The sequence below is a fragment of the Toxotes jaculatrix genome, chromosome 21, assembly GCF_017976425.1.
Source record: "Toxotes jaculatrix isolate fToxJac2 chromosome 21, fToxJac2.pri, whole genome shotgun sequence".
NCBI lineage: Eukaryota > Metazoa > Chordata > Actinopteri > Toxotidae > Toxotes > Toxotes jaculatrix.
Genome location: NC_054414.1, coordinates 12,037,724 through 12,057,599, shown reverse-complemented (window position 1 = coordinate 12,057,599; position 19,876 = coordinate 12,037,724). Strand labels below are relative to the sequence as shown.

The 19,876-nt window shown below is 42.1% G+C and overlaps 2 protein-coding genes across 3 annotated transcripts in view; one reads left to right on the top strand and one right to left on the bottom strand.

Annotated features, from left to right (window-relative positions):
• Nucleotides 1-449: 449 nt before the first annotated feature.
• vwa2 (von Willebrand factor A domain containing 2) lies at nt 450-14,316 on the top strand. The gene is made up of 14 exons (XM_041066839.1): nt 450-578; nt 3,509-3,570; nt 6,857-6,931; nt 7,932-8,065; nt 8,157-8,266; nt 10,013-10,210; nt 10,362-10,495; nt 10,612-10,741; nt 10,898-10,953; nt 11,075-11,182; nt 11,265-11,846; nt 12,226-12,777; nt 12,872-12,994; nt 13,372-14,316. Exons 2-14 carry the CDS (start codon nt 3,519-3,521, stop codon nt 13,500-13,502), a joined length of 2,385 nt encoding a protein of 794 aa, XP_040922773.1. The 5' UTR covers nt 450-578; nt 3,509-3,518; the 3' UTR covers nt 13,503-14,316.
• A 47-nt stretch (nt 14,317-14,363) lies between these two features.
• Nucleotides 14,364-19,876, bottom strand: part of afap1l2 (actin filament associated protein 1-like 2) — a 34,907-nt gene continuing 29,394 nt past the window's right edge. For both annotated transcript variants that reach the window (XM_041066837.1, XM_041066838.1), the window contains exons 10-19: nt 19,663-19,767; nt 19,114-19,325; nt 17,580-17,725; nt 17,377-17,488; nt 16,650-16,901; nt 16,170-16,467; nt 15,540-15,713; nt 15,271-15,458; nt 14,866-15,030; nt 14,364-14,753 (exon numbers count right to left, since the gene is read on the bottom strand). In XM_041066837.1, coding sequence (XP_040922771.1) covers nt 14,727-14,753; nt 14,866-15,030; nt 15,271-15,458; nt 15,540-15,713; nt 16,170-16,467; nt 16,650-16,901; nt 17,377-17,488; nt 17,580-17,725; nt 19,114-19,325; nt 19,663-19,767 — 1,679 coding nt within the window. In that variant the 3' untranslated portion in view covers nt 14,364-14,726. The remainder of the gene's footprint in view (nt 14,754-14,865; nt 15,031-15,270; nt 15,459-15,539; nt 15,714-16,169; nt 16,468-16,649; nt 16,902-17,376; nt 17,489-17,579; nt 17,726-19,113; nt 19,326-19,662; nt 19,768-19,876) is intronic.

Genomic DNA, 19,876 nt, shown 5'->3' with positions numbered 1-19,876 from the left:
CTCCTGTCAGTGAGCTGCAGCGCACGCTGTGCTGCCATCTGTTCCTTTGTTCAGTCCTAATCACTTGTTCAGGTGGGATGTTCAGCCTGATTGATTTATGTTTGACATGTGTTTCAGTCTTTAGGAGTTCTGTGATGAAAAAGACTAAATTAATGCACGAAAGTGATTTTATTTTGACTACAGAGTTTCTATGGCTCTCTGTGCTGGAAAAGAAACATCCAATGTGAAAATTTAAAATCCTTGTTCCTACAATTACTTTGTGGACGTGGGATTTGTTTCTCTTCTTAGAGATGAGTAAGAACTTACGGGAGCACTGAGGGGAAGCGTTTATAATGCCTCTCGGCCCCTCCCTGTCTCCATACCTGCCCTGTGCGGGATGAGACGAGGACAAATTAGACCCTACCGGTGCAGGAACATCAGAGGTGGGCATGGCGAGTAGGTGGGGTCGGCGCTCTCCTGGCCGGTGCAGAAAGCCAGAACATCAGACAAGTGCGGAAGCAAAGCGGTGAGAGGAACCGGGGAGGACTGGTCCCTGAAAGACGCAGCTAAAACGCAAGGATATCACTTAACAGCGCATGGTAAGAAATCGTTTTATCTGTTATGGAGGAGACGCAGCGGAGCGTTTATTTTACTCGCCTGATCATGGAGGGCGGAACCTGCTGTAACGCTAAATGTCATGTTTACTAAATGAGCGTCTGGATGGACCAGACGCTCATTTAGTATTGAGCAATGATTATGATACGAAATCAATTAACACAGTCCTGAAAGTACAGGTGGAAGCTGCAGCACAGTTTAGGAAGTTTGCAGAGCAACCACGCACTGATGGTCAGTGTCACGATTTTAGAAGGAAACTTTAACCTTTGGCCAGTATATAAATAAAGTTAGTGCATCAGTTTAGTTTCAATACAAGTCGTTTTGAAAACCGCAGGAAACTAGAATAACTGCAGTGGACTAAAAAAAAAAAAGTAATTAAATGCATTTCTTGAATTCCATCTACCTACTTAGTACTTAAGTAGGCTGACTCGCATCAATTTGTTTGGCTTCTTGAGTAAACCTGGACTACTGTTGCATGTCAGGGTCATAACCTCTGGCCCCATCTTAAACCTACCTTGACCCTTGACACATTTAAGAGTGACCAGATGTTGACAGGAGGGATAACTAGAACATAAGCTGGAGAAGAAAGTGAGCTTCTTTAGATTTCGATGGATTTTTATTTATATTATATATATTATATATTGATATTTTCATCCTGAAATGGGAGCTGGTGTTGTATGAACACAGTTGTGTGTGTTAGTCTATGCATGACTTAGTCTTCAGTGTTTGGGTTAGGCTTAATTTGGGGTGTGAAAATCAATAATGCAGACAGGGAGCTTTTATAGATTATTGAACTGAGGATGAGTCACCTCCTAAAGTTTTACTACATCAGATTAGGATTTTAATTCAGTTTCCTACTTTATATATTCTGTGTGGCTGCCAGCTTGCTCTTGCAACACATTCCTGTGCTTAAATGCATACCAACACATTCTGAATTATAGTTGTGGCTTTTAATCACAGCCTTGTCACCTTCTGGAGTAAAAAAAAAAGTTTCCACATTTGTTCTTCTGTTGTTCTAGAAGTGGCCATTTCGGGTGACTCATTCTGAAATCATTTAAACTGTTGTTTCTCAGAGTGGCACACCTCCAAGTACAGGTTAGGAGATCACTGGATTTTGTATGAAGTTGGTCCAGAAGCTAGCGCTCTTTTCTAATTACAGACCAGAGAGTGGAGGCACTTTCCAACCTGCCAACCAATTCAAAAACAGACGGCACATCTATGGTTGAGGCCTTTTTTCTTTTTCTTTTTCTTTTTTTAAAGGTGGTTACATTTTTAGAAATGTCCCCAGTTAGTCTTATTTTTTGTTTAATCAGAAATATCAGGTTTACTCATTCAAGTTAGAATAAAACCAGAATAGATACCTTACAAAATGCCCCTACCCTGTCAGTATTGTCATTTATGATTGCGATTTTCAGTGACATATTTTGTTTTTTTGTTTTTTGTTTTTGTTTTTTGTCATAATGGCTAGATATGGACATAGTTTAATTATTAAGACCATATACAGATTGATGACCCACAGGTCTGTGTGTAGAAGTGTTTGAGTTTAGCTGGAATGAAAGTTCCAGTGCAGACAGAGCAGAAAGATGTTCACTGACAGCCAGAAAATGAGGAAGACAGCAAGATGAGTGGTGGAGAGATCCAGAGGAATGCTTGTGAAGAGGCAGCCAATTTTGAGACAGGTGTGTGTGTATGTGTATGTGTTTCTTTTAATTGTAAGCATGCATGACTGATTTCTTCTCCAAGCATGTGTGTGTGCATCGCACAGACTCAAAGCTGCGCCGCCCCTGGCAGTAACGAAATCTCTTGTCCTCGGGACGTACCAGCGAGTGGGCAAATACAGCATCAATAGCCCTTGGTGATGTTTATCAGCCCAGGGCTTCTCAGACAGTCACTGCATGTCAGCTCTGCAGATCTGTATCGCAGACACACAGACTCCTCTTAAAGCGAGGCCCCGTCCTGCACACAATTCTATCTCTGTTTCAGAAATACACACAGCCTTACCTATAGGGAGGGTATCTGTGGCACGTCCGCCCTCTTTGCCCACCGCAAAGCACACACACACACACACACTTCAGACACAGGCAGGATATTATGGCCGAGCTTATCAGCAGCCAGAGTTAATCAAACATTATCTGCAGCCCCTCAACTTCTTCTGTGTTCCCAACAATGAACATACAGAATAAGGCAGGTGGGATTGTTAATCTGTTTTTTAGATGCATGCCAGGCTAGAGGAGTGGTTACATGAAGTTATAATTTACACAACAGTTTATAAAGTATACTCGTATAATCAGACGGATTACACCGTAGATACTAAGGACATACTATCAAACATACACACACTCGCGTACACAGCCCTCAGTTCATACTCATGGTTTAACACATTCCTGTTTAAAAAATAGCAATTCTTTCACATCAAAAGCAAATGATCAAAATCCTTATTCTGCTTTGAGAAATTCAGTTCGAGCTTATTGTAAACTTTCTGACCCAGACAAAACACAGATTGGTTCACATGCTGGTGTCAAGTGGGTGAAGTGTTGCGTGTCTGCGTGTGGAAACCTTTGTATAGAGAAGTGTGTTTTGGTTCAAAATCCTGGTGTCCATGGTGGCTGTCAGTCATCAAACGTCTCTTCATTTGTTCTCGTTGAAAGGTTCGGGCTCGACCTACACTTAGCTGAGAAAACATGGTAAGGGTATACTCAGAGTCCTTCAGGCAAGTTACAACTTTTGCAACTTGACTTACCTGGTCAAGAGGTAAACGTGGCCTATGGCTAACATCTCTCTTCGTTCTCCTCTTAGCCTCCCCTGCTCTGCACACTCGTTTCACATCAATAACTCTTCCCTCTCACACAGTCTCTCCCCTGCTGTGTTTTGCTCTGTACTCTTTCTAACCTTATGCCTTTGTTTATCATTCCAGGTCTCCCAACATGCACCCTGATATCCATCTCTCCCTCCTCTTGACACTGCTGCTTCTTCAAGGTCGGTTGATTTATTTTATTACTGTTTTGCATTCAGTTTTAGTTTAGGAGTGCCCTCTGTGCCGCTCTGGTATTTGGAGCTTTTCCATTAAGGACACTTTTAAGTACTGTTTTGGAATATTTTTGGTCTACCTTCATTATTACTAATGTTTGATCATTTGGAGAATGCAGCAAATACACAAAATGTGACACTACACAACCTTTAACTCATCTTCACAAACTGTTTTGGTAGCTGCTTATTGGCTGAGAGTACCCTGCTATGTGGTTACACCTTTTGTACATTCACATTTGAACATTCAGTTTTGTTTTTCATTCGACATTCCTTTTTGTCTGTTTGTTGTTTTGATGACCACCTGAGAAGGTAGATGCCACTCTCATGTTGGCATCTACCTTCTCGGTTTGCTGTTCAGTAAATATGATGCTACAGAAAAAGCCGGTTCACTTAGCTTTGCTAAAAGACTGAAAACAGAAGGGAACAACTGACTAAAGTTGACATAAATGTTAATATTAGGAATATTTTGTTAGGTATAAATGTTTGCAGAGATAAATAATGTGTGATGAAAATCACAAATACAGTGATGAAAATTGCCGGTATTTGTGAGCATACTGAGGTGGAAGTTGGTGCTCTGCATGGTGGAAAATGTTAGATACTTTGCTGATGCTCTTCTGGTCAACCTGGGATTTTTCTTTTTACAAGATATTTTACTGCTTAAACCTGTCAAGTCCCCAGCACTGAAGAATTCCCATTATCTTCTCTTCAAAGTGATTTCCTGCCTCCTGTGCTCAAAATGCTGTTCGTTTCCAGGCAAGTCAAATTTCGGATCGCTTTTACAGCGTATCGTCAGTTGTTCTCTTGGACCCAAGAGTATTGGTATTTCCCTGAGGGAAGAGGCAGGAGTCGTGGGGCAATACGATCTTCGACTTGTTTTCAAAAATGACAGCTTTAGCACCATCTGAAGTATTTATTACTGGCCATTTTAAGACTTTGAACTTGAGCAAACCAGATTGTTTCACCTTGTCAAGACGCCCCCCTTTCCTCCTGTGCTGACAACGCAGATAACATGTTTCAGTGCTTCACTGGCTAGATATCCATGTAATCCACCCTGTCAAATTAAATTTCACAGATAAGTAGAAGCTGGTCCAAGTTTTTTATCTCTGATTTCAAGGGAATATTACTATATATCTACTAGACAGTAGTGGGATTAATGTCAATTAGACATCAGCTCCCCAGCCTGAGGATTCTTGCTCATTATCTTGCTCCAGATTTTCCTGGTTTTCATTCACAGACATTAAAGATACACAGTCATTTCGCTGCAGGCAGTTGGCTGAACAGACAGACTTTTTGTTCAGCACAGTGGGGCCCCACTGACCATGAGAGAGCAGCTTGCCAAGACCCTAAACTTTCACTGTCAGGAGGACTTTGGGCCGGGAATGACTTTGGAATTAGGGGCAGATGAAAGGGTCAGGATTGTGAAGAGGTGGGAGCGTAGGCCCTCAGGTTGCAGGTGGTGCTTTTCTTTAACGATTAGTGTTTGGTTGGTTTTTACGCTTTAATGTTTCCTGACCTCATGCAGTTTGCTGCTTTCTCTCTATGAACTGATAATGGAAGACCTTCTGTAAAGACTAGGATGTCATGGGATTACATAAGCATCAGTATAACATTTTTGGTTTTAGTCAACTTTTCACAATCAGAGAATTATTTTTCTTATTTAAATATTGTCAGTGAAGAAGAGACTTTTTCTCTGCTTCCTGGTGCTACTTTGATGCTTGATGACCAACAAGAATAAAAAGAAAACACAGGAGCATCTCAGTTATGTTCTGTTTAAGAGAAAGATAAATGATGTGTGTTACTCGTTAACACCTTGACAGCAGCCACGCTTAACACATCCCTTATCTCTCTGTCCATTGACTGAAGGGGAGACACCTGAGAGGTGACCCGAGCCAGCTGATCTCCCTCACTACGTCTGAGCGGGATCCTTGTGTTTCCTCTCCTGAACTAACACTCGCCTTCTCCACCACCTGTCACATCCTTGTGTCCACAGCTGGAAACATTGTCATGGAAGTTTGAGCTGTATACAGATTAGCTCCGAAACTATTAGTTAATTAATCAGTTAGTTGCACGTCATGAAAAAAAGCGACATATTATTTCCTGTAAATTGAATGAATTTGTTTTGTGGACTGTTGGTTAAGAAAATCCAGCAATTTGGGATCTTTGAACTTATTTTTTTGTTGTCATATGTAATCCAAGCTAATTTTAGTTTAATAAAATTATGTTTTTGTTTACATTTTCACAATGAAAAATCCTTCTCTGTATAACATATAAACCTCTGGTCTCCAAAAGATGACCACTGAAAGAAGTCTGTTAAGCTTTAGTAAAGGAGGAGGATAAAGTCAGATTAGTACTAAATTCTCTGATGCAGACTTATACTTATTTCTGTTGAACTTTTGTACATGGAACCTTTCTTGATGTTTCTGTCCTTCTCTGTTGTTTTGCTCTTCTGACAGCCACCACAAGATGCAGCACCTATTTCAACTAATTAGCAGGTGCTACATCAACACGAGGCGGACAGCCCGAAGCATTACAGCAAAGCTGTCAGGAACAAACTGATAATTTCCCTCTGTGTTCTGAAAGAGAGGGACTGCACTTTTCAGAGAGTAAAATCTGTTCACCGTGGACATGCGTGTTTGTAAACTCACTCAAGCGCTCCGTCTCTGTGCTGGACAAATACCTCTGTGACCCATTGGGGTTACTGGGGACAACAAGGCATGTTCACATGCTGAACAGGAAATCACATGTCCCGCTCGCTCCTCTCTGGCCTGTACGTGTGCCTGAATAGGGCAACGTCCTTTCAGTGAATAGAGCCAAAGAATGGTTTTCTTCACTTGTCCATTCACATTAGCTTTAAATACTCAATTATCCATCTCAGAAGGGGTCAAGTGCGAGTCAGTGAATTGCACAGGCTTCAGGGACAGCATCCTATTTATTATTGTATTTCATTTTTCTGAATGTGCGTAAGTACACACTTTATCCTACTGTAGAGGTAATGTACTATAATGTACTATCACGTCAGTCTGCAGTGTTTGTGTTCATTGACAACAGTAAAATTACTAACCCTGCTGCCACTTCAGTCACCTCTGTATGTTGTGTAGGGTTTTGTTGTTGCATTCAGAGGTACAGTTGGCCCAAATTCTGTATCTGATTATTATGTTTGCTCCATTCATGTGCTTAATACTGTTTACATATGAGTGGACATTTGAGTGACCTCCGTGTTGTTTGTCCCTTCTAGTCCAGCGGAGCACCACAGTGCAGGAGATCCAGACCAGCCATGAGAACATTGTAAAAATCAACTCAGCAGGAGAAAGTGAGTATATTACCAATATGACAAAGTTTTTAAAGAAAGGATGCCCTGATTCACTGTGTAGAGAAAGGGGTTTGCTCCCATGGTTACTTGGTGATGAGGATTCTGCCGGGAGAACAAAGCCTCCCTTAATAAACAGGTGAGCAAATATTTGTTACATAAAAAAATACCAAAAACTCAGCACATAAGAAGGGGGTTGAAGGAAGAAACTGTCACAGCAAAGGGCACTGACATGAATGTATCAACAGGGAGCGGTGTGTGGTTATAATGGCCTTGTTGTACACCTTCATGCACGTGATTGAACGCTAGCAGACAGCTCGTAAACGGGCCAGTGATTGTGCTTCCTGAACTACTGCTGTGTTCCATATTATAGCGACATGTATAAAGGCTTAAGTGACAATATGTGCAGGGTCTGAAGTTGTCAGAGTTGTAGAAACATTGTAAAGTGTGATGCAGTTATAACAAACAGATAAATTGCGAGTGACTTTGAAAGGATCCTTTGAAGCGGTGGGTGGTCTTATCAGCCTGATGCCTCTGTTTGGAGGTAACTTTCACATAAACAGGAGCCAGTGACTGACAGACTGCACAGACGGCACACTCTCTCTGACTCTAATGGCTCTCCTCGTGATCAGCTGCACATTCTGACATGACAGCAACACCACAGATGATTTATGCAGCTAGCGAGTACAAACAGGCTGGGGAGAGAGAGAGAGAGAGAGAGCTTTGCTGGGTAATGGTGTTAATGAGTGTGTTCCTAGGAGAAGTAAATTGAGCTCTGGCATGCTAAGATGTTTTTCTCTTATTATGTCAAGGTATTATTTTCATCTGCAACAGCACATTTGATAAGTAACCAGGATAATCCCATAATGCCCATATACAACAACTATTTCTTCTTCAGTTCTTTGCCAGGAATGCATTGGTTTAGACACTGAATGAGTTTGGATCTACATCTACTCTATATCTAGATATGCAGGTTTAACTCTGTTTCTATTTCCATGGAAAGTGATGCAGTGCTCAGGAGCTATGGATATCCTCTTTCTCATGGACGGTTCCTACAGCGTGGGGAAGGGCAGTTTTGAGAGGTCCAAACACTATGCAGTCAAACTCTGTCAAGCGCTAGACATTGGACCAGATAAGGTTTGTTTTCTTTCTGTTCCCTTCTCAACCTCTCTCTCTTCTCTCTCTCTCTCATGTCAGTCAGTACTCATGTAATCCCACCCTTGTCCAGGTGCGCGTCGGTTTGATTCAGTTTGGCTCCACTCCACGGCTGGAGTTTTCTCTGGACTCGTACACCACCAAACAAGAGCTGAAGAAGCACATGAAGAAGATTTCTCACAGGTGTGTCTCTCCTCTCGTCTCACCTGCAGTGAGATAATGCTTTGGGCTGCAAGAGACTTGTCTGAAAGAATTAGGATCTCTGTCTCAGATAATAGAAAATCATTTTTTTAGGACTTGCGTGATCTCCTTTTTATAACAGCACTGCAACAAATGTTCTCGATGAGCAATAAATTATCAGCATGTTACAGGGACAATCTGCCACAGACAGACTTCAGGGAACTTTAGAGGGACAAAGTCATTGGAAACAGTGTTCATATCAATATGACCTGCTATCAGAAATGCAGGGGAAAGTTCTACATGGGCAATAGAATTGCCAAATGTTTATTTGTATGTTTGATGAGTTACATTATCTGGACTGGATTTAGTTCAAACTTATGCTGAAGCAAAACACACACATATGCACACATCCAGAGGCTAAGTAACACCAAATGCTCCCTGGAAAGAAAAACAAATTAATTTCAGATTAGAAGAACACCACAGGTGGTCACTGGATACTGGATAAGCACATAAGCCGAGGAAGAGGAAGGTAATTTGGCCAAGTGTGCGTGTGTGTCTGTGTGCGTGTCTGTGTGTGTGTGTGTATCATTTTGGCTTGCCATCTGGTTTGAAATGGTAACCCATGCTTTGAACTGTCACATTGCCTCAAATCCAACGAGTACCTCTGAGAGGTCAAATGTTGCAGTATACTGCAGGTGTATATTTATTCATGATGATGCAATAAAGTTTGCACAGAAAATATGAATAAAACAAATACATATATCATACTTAGCAGCACTGCAGAAGATGTCTCAAACATTCTAACATAAAAACAGACAGAATTAGTTTGTTAAAGTTGCTTTTTTAAGGATTTCTGCAACATTTTAATAAAAGATATAAGATTCAGAAACCCGGTATTATAAGAGCGAGACTTAAATGAGATTAAAAACTGTAAACAGCTGTAAAAGCTTGTCTTCGAATAATGTTAATGTCTCTTGAATCTTTATTCATCACTGTTGATTAAGTTTGCCTACTGCACTTAAAACAAGTATTAACTGGTATCTAACAAACAGCTTATCCCAGGTGTGAGCACAGTATGTGTTATGTAATATTTATTGTGCATTTCAGTCTGTTTGTATGCTGAGAAACCAGTACCTCGTGTTGTTGACATAAATCTCTGCATGGGAGCTATGATTATAAAATCATGCCTGCAGGCCTCTCATGGTTTTTGCTGTATTTTCTTGTAGTTTCATCCCTCCAAGCAGACGTAGCTTTGTTTTCACAGCTGCAAAAAAAAAGGGGGGGACAAAAATGAAAGATAATAGGATGGCACCTAAGCACATCGTTATCTGCACATCACAGGTTTGTCTCATTAGTTCTGTCTTCACGTGAAACCTGAATGTGTTTCTCACTGTCTTGTGGGAAGATTTAAAGAGACTCCTGCTCTGAATTACATTTATGTCTTTTTGAAAACAAATATAATAGGTTTCAAATTGGTTTCTTGGGTCCTGAGGTGATGAAACTTAGCCAACATTCTTATGATTTCTTCATACAGTTTAATTCCAAAGAACTAAAAAGAGAAATCCAAATAAAATTCATCTGCGGTTTACTTTGGCAGTGACAGGCAGTAGACTTTTGACTCTGCTGGCTTCTGTAGTACAGCACATATTCTCCTGTTTTTCTAATTGTTCTGTCAGTGTTGTTCTAACAATAACATTTAACAAAAAAAAAACAAAAAAAAACACATTACTCCAATCTCTGAACTCTCAGGGGAGGCAGCACCCAGACGGGCCTGGCTCTCAAGTACATCCTGAGGAAGGGTTTCCCAGGCGGTCGTAACTCCTCCACTGTGGCCCGGATCGCCATCCTTTTATCAGATGGGAAGTCTCAGGGCAACGTGGTGCAGGCGGCTGCACAGCTCAAAGAGATAGGTGTGGTCTTGTTTGCCATCGGCCTCCGCTATCCCAGGTATGTTTGATTATTGCCAGGGATAAAACTATTAATCATTCATTATTATATGCTTTTCATATATGTTGCAATTTAAAGGAAACGGAAAACTTATGAGATGGAACAGAGAGTTTTTAAAAAATTAAAGTAATTACTGTTTTCTCTGCTACAGGTGGGAGGAGCTACACGCTCTGGCCAGTGAGCCAGTGGAGAGCCATGTCTTCTTCGCCGAGCATTTCTACGATGCTGTCAATGGCCTGTACACCACACTGACCACCTTCTCTGTCTGCAACGCCACGCCAGCAGGTGGGACTCCCTGACAACACTTTTTCATTCGACACAATTATGACTATTACATCCCTGTGTGTTCCCTGTCTTTCTAACACCAATCCCTAATAATCCTGCCCTGTTCTGTTCTCCAGGTTGTCAGGTGGAGTCGTTCCCTTGCGAGAGGAAGACGCTGGAGACGGTGAAAGAGCTGCAGGGGAATTTCATGTGTTGGAAAGGCTCCAAGGGCTATTCTCCATACACGTCTCTGTGTCCCTACTACAGGTAAGTGTACAAGTGGTAGGGACACAAAGGCCATTTTACATGAAATTAAAATGGCCTTTGACAGAACATTACAACTTTACCACAGTGAAATGATCTGAGCTCAGCAGAGTTCGCAGTTTAGAGAACCATCACAACTGTGTATACTGTGTGTTGCAGGTACAACAAGGCTTACAAGAGACATCAGACAGTCTGTCACCGGACTATCTGTCCAGGTGACAACCTTGTCCTATCCCTTTGATTCCCTTTTACCTTTTATTCTTTTTTTTTTTAAGATGGTGTGTGTTTGGTGAGACATGTTTGTGCCGCTCACTGTCTGTCCGTCTGTCTCTGTAGATCCCTGTGACTCTCAGCCCTGTCTGAACGGTGGTACATGTGTAGCAGAAGGTCCAGAGGGCTACCGCTGTGTGTGTCCGCCTGGCTATGGAGGAGACCCACACTGTGGTTCGTTCACTGTCTGTGTGCTTACTGAGATATTCACTTTAATGCAGAGATCAAACTAACTAAACCCTCCATCCCTCCTCAGCTCCTGCATTGTCACTGGACTGCTCTGTGGACTTGCTCTTCCTGCTGGAGGGCTCTGCCACTCTTACCTTGGAGGGCTTCCTCCGTCTCAAGTCCTTCTTAAAGCGCTTCCTGCAGACAGTGATTGGGTCTGACAGCCCCAGTAAAGTGGGCCTGGCGGTGTTTGGTGGAGAGGCGCGAGTAGAAGCCCAGGTGGGCAAGTTTAAAGGGGACCTGAGTGGTCTAATTAAGGCAGTGAATGCGCTTCAGCCAATTGGGGGCGAGACCAAGACGGGCCAAGCACTCCGTTATGTCACTCGCCATGGCTTCGTGAGCGCGCCCGTCTTTGCTGATGTTGCTGATGACCTTCCCCGTGTGGTGGTGCTGCTCACTGCCACTCCTGCTGTTGATGAGGTGGTAGAGCCCTCAAAATATGCACGGGACAGAGAGATCTTCCTCATCGGGGTGGGACCTGACTACTTAAAGGGACAGCTAAATAATATCACAGGGAATCCCCAGAGGACTCTGACCTATACATCACCTGACAGGTTCAGTGCCAAGATTCCTGAGCTCAAAGCCAAGATCTGCAGTGTGGACACACAAGGTATCTAATGAGCAAGAGGACACTTTTACACAAATTCATTTCAAACGAGGAATGTTCTTCTGGGGCAGTGTTTTCCTTAATTTTGAAAATGAATTCTAAATCTATACTTGATGCTTTATAAAAGGCAAATCGCGATCCAAATTGCAATCAGGATCCAGTCATTCAAAATGTGAATAGTGATGGTTATTTCATGGTGCTTCATTTTGAGAGACAGAAAAGCATCATATTTATTAAGATATAAAAGATAATAGTCTTTAAAATCTCCTGTTTGTAACTGTATGTATATTAATAAACCATCTGGATTTTCTTTTCTAAGGTCTTGAAATCCCACCTCTAAGTCTTGTTTCAATTTGTACTAATAAATAATAATTCTTTCCAGGTTGTCTGGGCCAAGCAGTAGACCTGGTGTTTGCCCTGGACGCCTCTGGTGGTGTCAGCCGTGACAACTTTGCCACCCTGCGCGACTTTGTGCGCAGCCTCACCGTCCAGTTCGACATCAACCGCGACGTGGCCCAAGTGGCACTTGTGACATATGGACGGAGAGCTGCCACCGTCTTCAACCTGGACACCCACGAGACGGGTTCTGCCATCCTCAAGGGAGTAGCGGACGCCAACTATATGGGTGGAGTGGCTTCGACCGGCACAGCTTTACTGCACATCCACTCCAACGTCCTGACTGTCGCTAAAGGTGCTCGGCCCGGAGTCAACAAGGCTGTGGTGGTGGTGACTGATGGTTCGGGTGGGGACGATGCCGCCGTGCCAGCGCAAAAGATAAGAGACAACGGAGTTTCACTGTTTGTGATCGGTATCGGAGATGTACAGAGAGAGAGGCTGCTGCAGATTGCTGGTTCAGAGGAACGCATGATCTCCGTGCCGTCGTATGAGGATCTCAAGTACTTTGAGGATGTTCTGGTGCAGATGCTGTGTGCAGGTGAATATTCAGGGAAATGACTCTGTAGCAATGAGAATTTGTGTACGTTACATTTTGGTAATTTACTGTTTTGTGGTCATTTTCTGTCACTCAGAGGTAAAGAAGCCTGTAAACCTGTGCATCCCGAACCCGTGTATGAATGATGGGACCTGCATCCTGTCAGGAGGGAGCTTCCGTTGTCAGTGCCAGGGCTACGAAGGACCACACTGTGAAACAAGTCAGTGGCATTAATGAGAGTCTTCTGTCCTTCATTTTTTTTCTTCACTCCTGTTTTTCTCTGTTTCTTTTAAAAAAAAAAAAAAAAAAAACCTTTTCCTTTCTGCTTGAATTATTCATCTTATCTGTTTATCAGTCACAGCTTTTAATGCTTTTGCTGCAAAGGTAACCGTGGCAAATTTCTGGCCATATCAGCCTTGAAAAATTTTGACACATCATTTGATCATCACTTCTGTCTCACTATACAGGGATATGCTGATATGCTTATTAGCTTATAAATTAGTCAAGAAAATATTGCCATGACCGTTAAGAATGGCAGGCCAAAAAAAAAAAAAAAAAGTGCAAAAGTCACAACGTTTCCTGTGGTTTTGTTCATAGGAAGCAGCAGGTCTTCATCCAGAGGGGATATTCCGAGGCCTGCTGGTCTCAGGAAGAAGAGCAGGCAGAAGAAGAGCCACCAGGAGCTCCTGCATCACTACAAACTACACCGCCGGAGACATGCTGCCTGATACACCCTAAACGCATAAACACACATGCTATATACAGAAATAAATCACCTATGGACTCTTAAGAACCAAGGATGTTTGCGGGTTCACATTGGAGTAAAGGGAAAATTAATGTTACCGTTACCTTGTCACTGTTTCAATATTTAAACTTGCACTCGAACTTCAACAAGTGCCTTCAAACTGTGCGTATCTCCACTGTGGTGTCCATTTGTGTCCTAGTTTGTTGTTTTTGCAATTGGTTCTCCTTCCTATTCAAATATGTTAACTTTTATATTATATTATAGTTTATATCTGTGTCATGAGTTGTTTTTTTTTTCGTTTGTTTAATCCCCACAGCCTTCTTTCCTCTGACCGAGACAAAAACATCAAATATAAGCCAAAAGAATTATTTTATAAATATACTGTATATATGTATTGCATTTTTAGTGATATTAGTGGCATCTAATACTTGGGTAATGAGGCTATTTTTGCACTTGAACTTAGCCTGAACTTTACTTTAAAATATCTATATTAAAACAGAATTATTTTACTTGTACAACTCACAAGCTCTAAAATGTTCTGTTTGAAATGGCCGATCATTTAAATCAATAACCAGAAGAAGATGTAAACACTTTGCACCTTCTAAAACATTTGCCAGACAAACATCCTCTTGCCAAATGAGCCCCATTCATGAATGTTTTATTTCCATCAGTGAGGAGTGAATGTATCTACTCTAATTACCCTTTAAATGTTTAATGCTGCAGGTTTCCCGTGTCCTCTGTAAACTTAACCTTCAGTTTTGTTTTCAGCAGACGAGCTGGACTGACAGGTGGAACGTTAAAGGCAAGAGGAGACATTTTCTTGAGCAATTTGTCAGTACATTTTTATTTGAATAAAAAGTGCATTTCTAGCTAGCAATGCAAGCCAAAAGGCTGAATAATGGTGTAAATATATTTACATCTTGGCTACCAGCATATATGAACCAAGTAACGAAAAGTGTACAAAAAGGCCAATTTAGTACAGGGGTGTCTTTCTGTCTCAGACTTCAGTGGTTTCAAATATTTGGCTGTTTGCAATGTTTATAGTCTTGGCAAGGAGGTGATGAGGATGCAGGGTCCAGAGAAGGGAGGATGTTGATTTAACTGGTCTGGTTTGTTAACTTGGCAGTTCCTTGCTAAAGTAGGACAAGTCGCAGAGAGCCGACCAGACCCAGTGAAACTCGTGGATGTGGGGCATTATGTTTTCCTCCTAGGTGGTGGATTTCTTCTCCCACTCCTGTAAGTACAAAAAAGGAACAGTAATCTATAATATCCCTTTTAAGATATTCCTCAATAATTTGCTCCACGGACATTCATTCTTTCAATATATACAGAATCTGTAGTCTCACTTTTGCTTTCTGCAGGACGTTGCCTTTGGTGGTCATGATGGAGGAGGGTCTGTTCTTTAGCACAGAGGCAGAGTTGACTGGGTCTGCACTGACGTTGCTGTTCGAGGGTTGGGATGATGATGATGATGATGATGATGATAGAGCAGGCAGGGTTGCTGCTTTAGGCTGAGGGTAAAGTAACACATCAGATATAGTCTGTCTTTTAAAAAGGATTAATACTCATCGCTTAAGGAGGGAGGTTAGGTGAAAGCTTTGACGGCACATAATTAGTTCAGTTTTTCATGTCAAGTTCACAGATTCTGCTTTACAAACTCAGTGCATTCATCTACACAGCATGTAAACATTCAGCAAAAATGACTGGGCTCTGAAGTTCTGCATTTATACCAACAGAACCAGTACACTAACCGTGGTTGTGTCCTGGAGGCTGCTGTCCAGTGTGGTTCCCAGTGTGAAAGGACCTGACTCCACCTTCTTCAGACTTTCCTTCACTTCTACCAACCGAAGCTCCACCTCAACCCTGCGTTGCTCCGCCTCCCGACACGCCTCTTCCTTCTGCTTCAAAAGGGCCTCTAGTGAGGCCTGCTGCTTGGGATCTGAGGATAACAGACAGCCGTCAGTCATTCAGATCAGTGTCAACTTTGTTAACACAAGTGCTACAGGAAGTGTGTACGCACCTTGGCAGGCACCGTGCTCCTCTTTGATTTCTCTTTTCTCCTTCTTCAGCTTTGCCAGACTGCTCCTCATCTCCTCCCTTTCCTTCTCCAGGCGGTCGCGCTCGTCTGTGTAGCGGCGCATGTCTGCCTCCGTGCGGTTTTTGCCCAGTTTCACTTCAACTGCACTAGAACACCCTGGGAATTGAAAGTTGAAGTTTTGATAATTTTTGAAAGAGTGTAGTCATTTTAACATTAGCCCGAGAGTGCAAAGAAAAACAACAACAATAAAAAATGCATTAATTATCAAAAAGCAAATATTCCTTTTCACATATAAATCTACATTCCACTGTGAAGCTGTGCCTTCGATTGCAGAGGATGCAGCTTTTCACCAGAGGGAGCTGTAGTAATTCAAGATCACAGAGAAAGGGAAGCAGTTAATCTGACTCAAACTCGCTGACTCATTTTCTGCTTTATGCTGAAAATGTACTTTATAAGTACTTTCAAAAAGGTGTGTGTGTTGGTGGTAACAGTGATACTGATGAGTGACAAGAGGACATGCTCACAACACTGCAAGGATAGTGTGGTTTGAGCACTTACAAATCGTACTCTCCTGTAACACATTATGTAGCAAGCCTCTCTCTTCACTCTCACCTATGGTATGTGCCTTGGGCCGTAGGGGTTGAGGACTGTGGGGGAACCCAGCACCTGTGTGAACTGTTGACCCTTTCTGGGTCTGTCCCCCGGCAGAGTTTAAGGCCTGTGCGATTCCAAGACTCATCCTCTTATTCGTTTCCTGGCTCTGGGATGTGGTTTTGAGTGGCTGAGTTTGTGACTGCTGTGGCGTAGAAGTCGGGGGACACACTGGTTCTCGTTTGCTGGTGGCAGAGGTCAAACTTGTTTCATTTGACACAGGTGTTGGCTCTGGCTCAGAAGGGTTAGTTGAGCTGACCTGAAATCCGAAATATAAAATATGAAGGAAATGTAATAACTTCTGCTTGTTTTTGCAAAGAAAGGTTTTGTTTCACAGAAAGATCAGGAAAGGATTTTAGTACAATGTTAAGTCTGTTTTTCTTTTATCAAATATGTTTAGGAATGACACAGGAGAAAATGCTGTATATCCCTATTACGTACTTCTTTAACTTGGCATGAGGAGTCCTTCTGGTCCTCTACTGGGACTGGGGAATATCTAGAAATTTCTTTGGGAGGGCTGGATTTACCACTGGATGTATGGAGGAAGGAGCGCACAGGAACTAGGTCCAGGTAAACCCTGTTGTCAGCGTCCTGCTCTCCTCCCTCCGAGTTCTTGGCATCCTGTGCGCATGTTTCATTACGTTCCTGAAGGTTGTTGTCCTCGCTGTCTGGCAGGCCGCTCTCTTCAGCATCCTGTATGGCATGAGATTAGGAAGTTCGGACATGGAAAGAGGCCAGGCGAAGTGAGTCCATGTAAAAATGAAAGTGAATTTGAAAGTTGATTACAAAACAACAGGCCATAGAGCTGCGTGTTTTCTTAGGAAAACACATCACACCAGATGATTTCACTGAGCGTTTTGTCTGTTTAACGTTTGTCAGAAGAGTTTGACTGTAATGAAAACCTAAACCATCTAAACTCTGGCCATAAGTGAGTTAATTTGATTATAGAAAACTTTGTTATCTCATCAAACATGTTTTGGATTCTTTTGGTTAACTATTCAGAACCATCATCCTTAAAAATGCTATAAAGGAGTTTAGTGAATGAGTTTTCACAAAGATGATTTTCCCAAACTAAACAAATACTGTCTGTAGATGTTGGAAGAAGGACAAGTGTCTCAGCTGTTTTGATTCTAGACACCTTCATAGTGCATTTTAATCCTGCACGTACCTCTGGATCAGCTATAGACGCCACATCATCATACAGGTCCTCAGAGTGGTGAGGGATGGCAGGTAGGGTGTCTATGTAGGTGTTTGGCTCTGAATACCTCCTCTGCATTAAGCTGGAGAGACACAGAAGTTTGCTTAACTGTTGTTCCTACATTTGCATCTTGAACAATTTCACATTTAAGTAGACGGAAGTGATAATGTTACTATAAGGAAGTCTTGGCAGCATTGACGATGCTGGAGATCCTCTCAGCGTTGACGTAGTCGTACGTCAGCTCCTCTGGATCCGTCTTTGTCCCTGTTTGTGACAGCAAGAGGCCCAGCCAGTGACCCATGTCTGCTGATGTCTTAGCCTGGCGGGGGGGAGTTGGGAGGAGAGAGGAAAGGAAAAGAAAGAGAGGAAGAAAGTCCATTCAGCACATACCATGCACTTGCAACATCATGTATTTAAAACCTCATGGTTTATGTTGTCTGCCATCTATCACTTTGTATTAATAAAGTAATTGCTGCAGCATAATTTACCAGCAGTATTTCAACATGTAAAACCTTTGAAGAAGTAAAACTGTCCACTCTTCAGCAGAGCAGTGCCTCTCAGCTAAGAAGAAGATGTAAAAAATCAAGACACAGTGCTTATAGCCATCACTTCTGTGTCTGGCTCCTTCTGCAAGTCAGTTAAAGAAGGGTCTTTTGTGGCGCATGCAGTTAATCAGCAATGCTGCACAATGAAGCGGTAACACTGTGATACAGCTGTTTTAAATAACCAGGCTAAACTACACGCACAAAGAGACAGTTTCACATGAGATGCTGACAGCCTATTATTATTTTGGGAGATTCAACAGCTCATCTAATAAAACGTGTGAGTAAAAAGTATCATATGTTACCATCACATAATGGGTTTACTCATATTTCTCGCAATTAAAATATATTAGCTGATAGACAGTGCTGAAGTTTTTTTTTTTTTTTTTTCTTTTAGTAAGTAATGGACCAGAGAAGTTTCAATTTGTGAAAAAAAACAAAAACAAAAAAAACCTCATAAGAAAAAAACAAGCCATAAATGTGTCAGAAACAGCCCTCAAGACTAAACATTAAATTCCATTGCCTATGACCAAATATGCGCTGCAGCAGGGTGGTACTGGAAGGCTAATGAAAAAGGGCGTAGCATTAGTCCCCAAAATCCCAGTTTTGTAATGCACCCCCACCCTTCCCACACACACACACACACTCACTCATATGAACACAAACATCCACACCACACTTCAGTGCAGATGTATATTACATAGGCTAAGTTTGATGTCAGCAGAAAGTGAGTTTCAGACGAGGATACTGTTTGTTGGTGTGCACCGTTTCTGTTTTTGAGATATGTTGATACAGTGTGTGTGTTTTTGTCCAGACATTTTGTCTTTCCAGACATGATAAATATATTAACAGTACGGAGGTCAGAGCAACAGAGGAAGGCAAAAAAATGCACTGAGGACAGGAAATGAACTGCATGTAGATCAGATATCATGGTCTATTTTTAATGATCTTTGTTAGTTGGCCTGTGACAGATTCTCTTTTTTGGGTCCAGTGTTAACATCACCTCTTGATTAGATGAGGAGTCAGACTGCTAGACAGTCGCAAACCACTTATTCAGCAGTGGTTAGCAAAGCAGAGAAAAGAATTGAGGGTTTTCTCTTCCTCCTAACCCTGCAAACATTTGGAGGGATGTTGCAAAGTACCAGAAAAGACACTGGTCACCTACCTCGAGGGTTGCCACCTCTGTGCCATCCATGTGAATCCTGAAGGAGTACAGGTGCTCAGGGCTGGGGTCAGGCAAAATGCTGCAGCCTTCAAGGGTTACAGCTGGCTGGCTCACTTTGTTTTTGCCCTTGTCCTGGTAAAACCATAGCTGACCGTTCTTGATGAGACACCAGCAGGTCCGCCATTGGCTGTTCACCAGCACGTTGAGGTAGCCTGACAGACGAGGGAGAAGTATAAATAAAGAAATAAAAACCTTTTTGGGCAAGGACTATACAGCACTGAGGACCCCAGAGTTTTGTTGATAGAATGTCTAATTGTGACTATGTTTTCTACTCAGATAACTTCGTATGAGAAAATATTGTCATGTTTATTCTGGCATGAAATAACTACAGATATAGACTTTCTGCTGTTACTACTAATACCATCTGGCAGGGTATACAGAACTCAAAGAGGACAATGTTACAGGAGAGCACCTGCACCTGAGTGACATTCAGTACATGCTTTGGGATTTTAAAATCTAGCCTGACATTTACAGCAGACCTCTGCTCACCTGAGGTGTCGACACATTTCTCTGGGCTCTCTAATGAGGAGGGTTTTTTCTTGCCAATGTTCATGAGGTTGCTGAACTTCAAACCCGCACCGTATTTCTTCTTCACTGTGGAGAAGAGAGGAAGTGGAACAGTGCTCGACGTGATTGCTTACAATAGTTCTTCCTTCAAATACCTTTCAAACATTCTGTGCAGACATAATTAATTAATTAATTA

Bases quoted from the DNA above. Each gene is read 5' to 3' on its own strand.
- vwa2 (XM_041066839.1), top strand. From the start codon at position 3,519: ATGCACCCTGATATCCATCTCTCCCTCCTCTTGACACTGCTGCTTCTT. The intron at 3,571-6,856 runs GTCGGTTGATTT...TGTCCCTTCTAG, and splicing joins GACACTGCTGCTTCTTCAAG to TCCAGCGGAGCACCACAGTG. The intron at 11,847-12,225 runs GTATCTAATGAG...AATTCTTTCCAG, and splicing joins CTGCAGTGTGGACACACAAG to GTTGTCTGGGCCAAGCAGTA.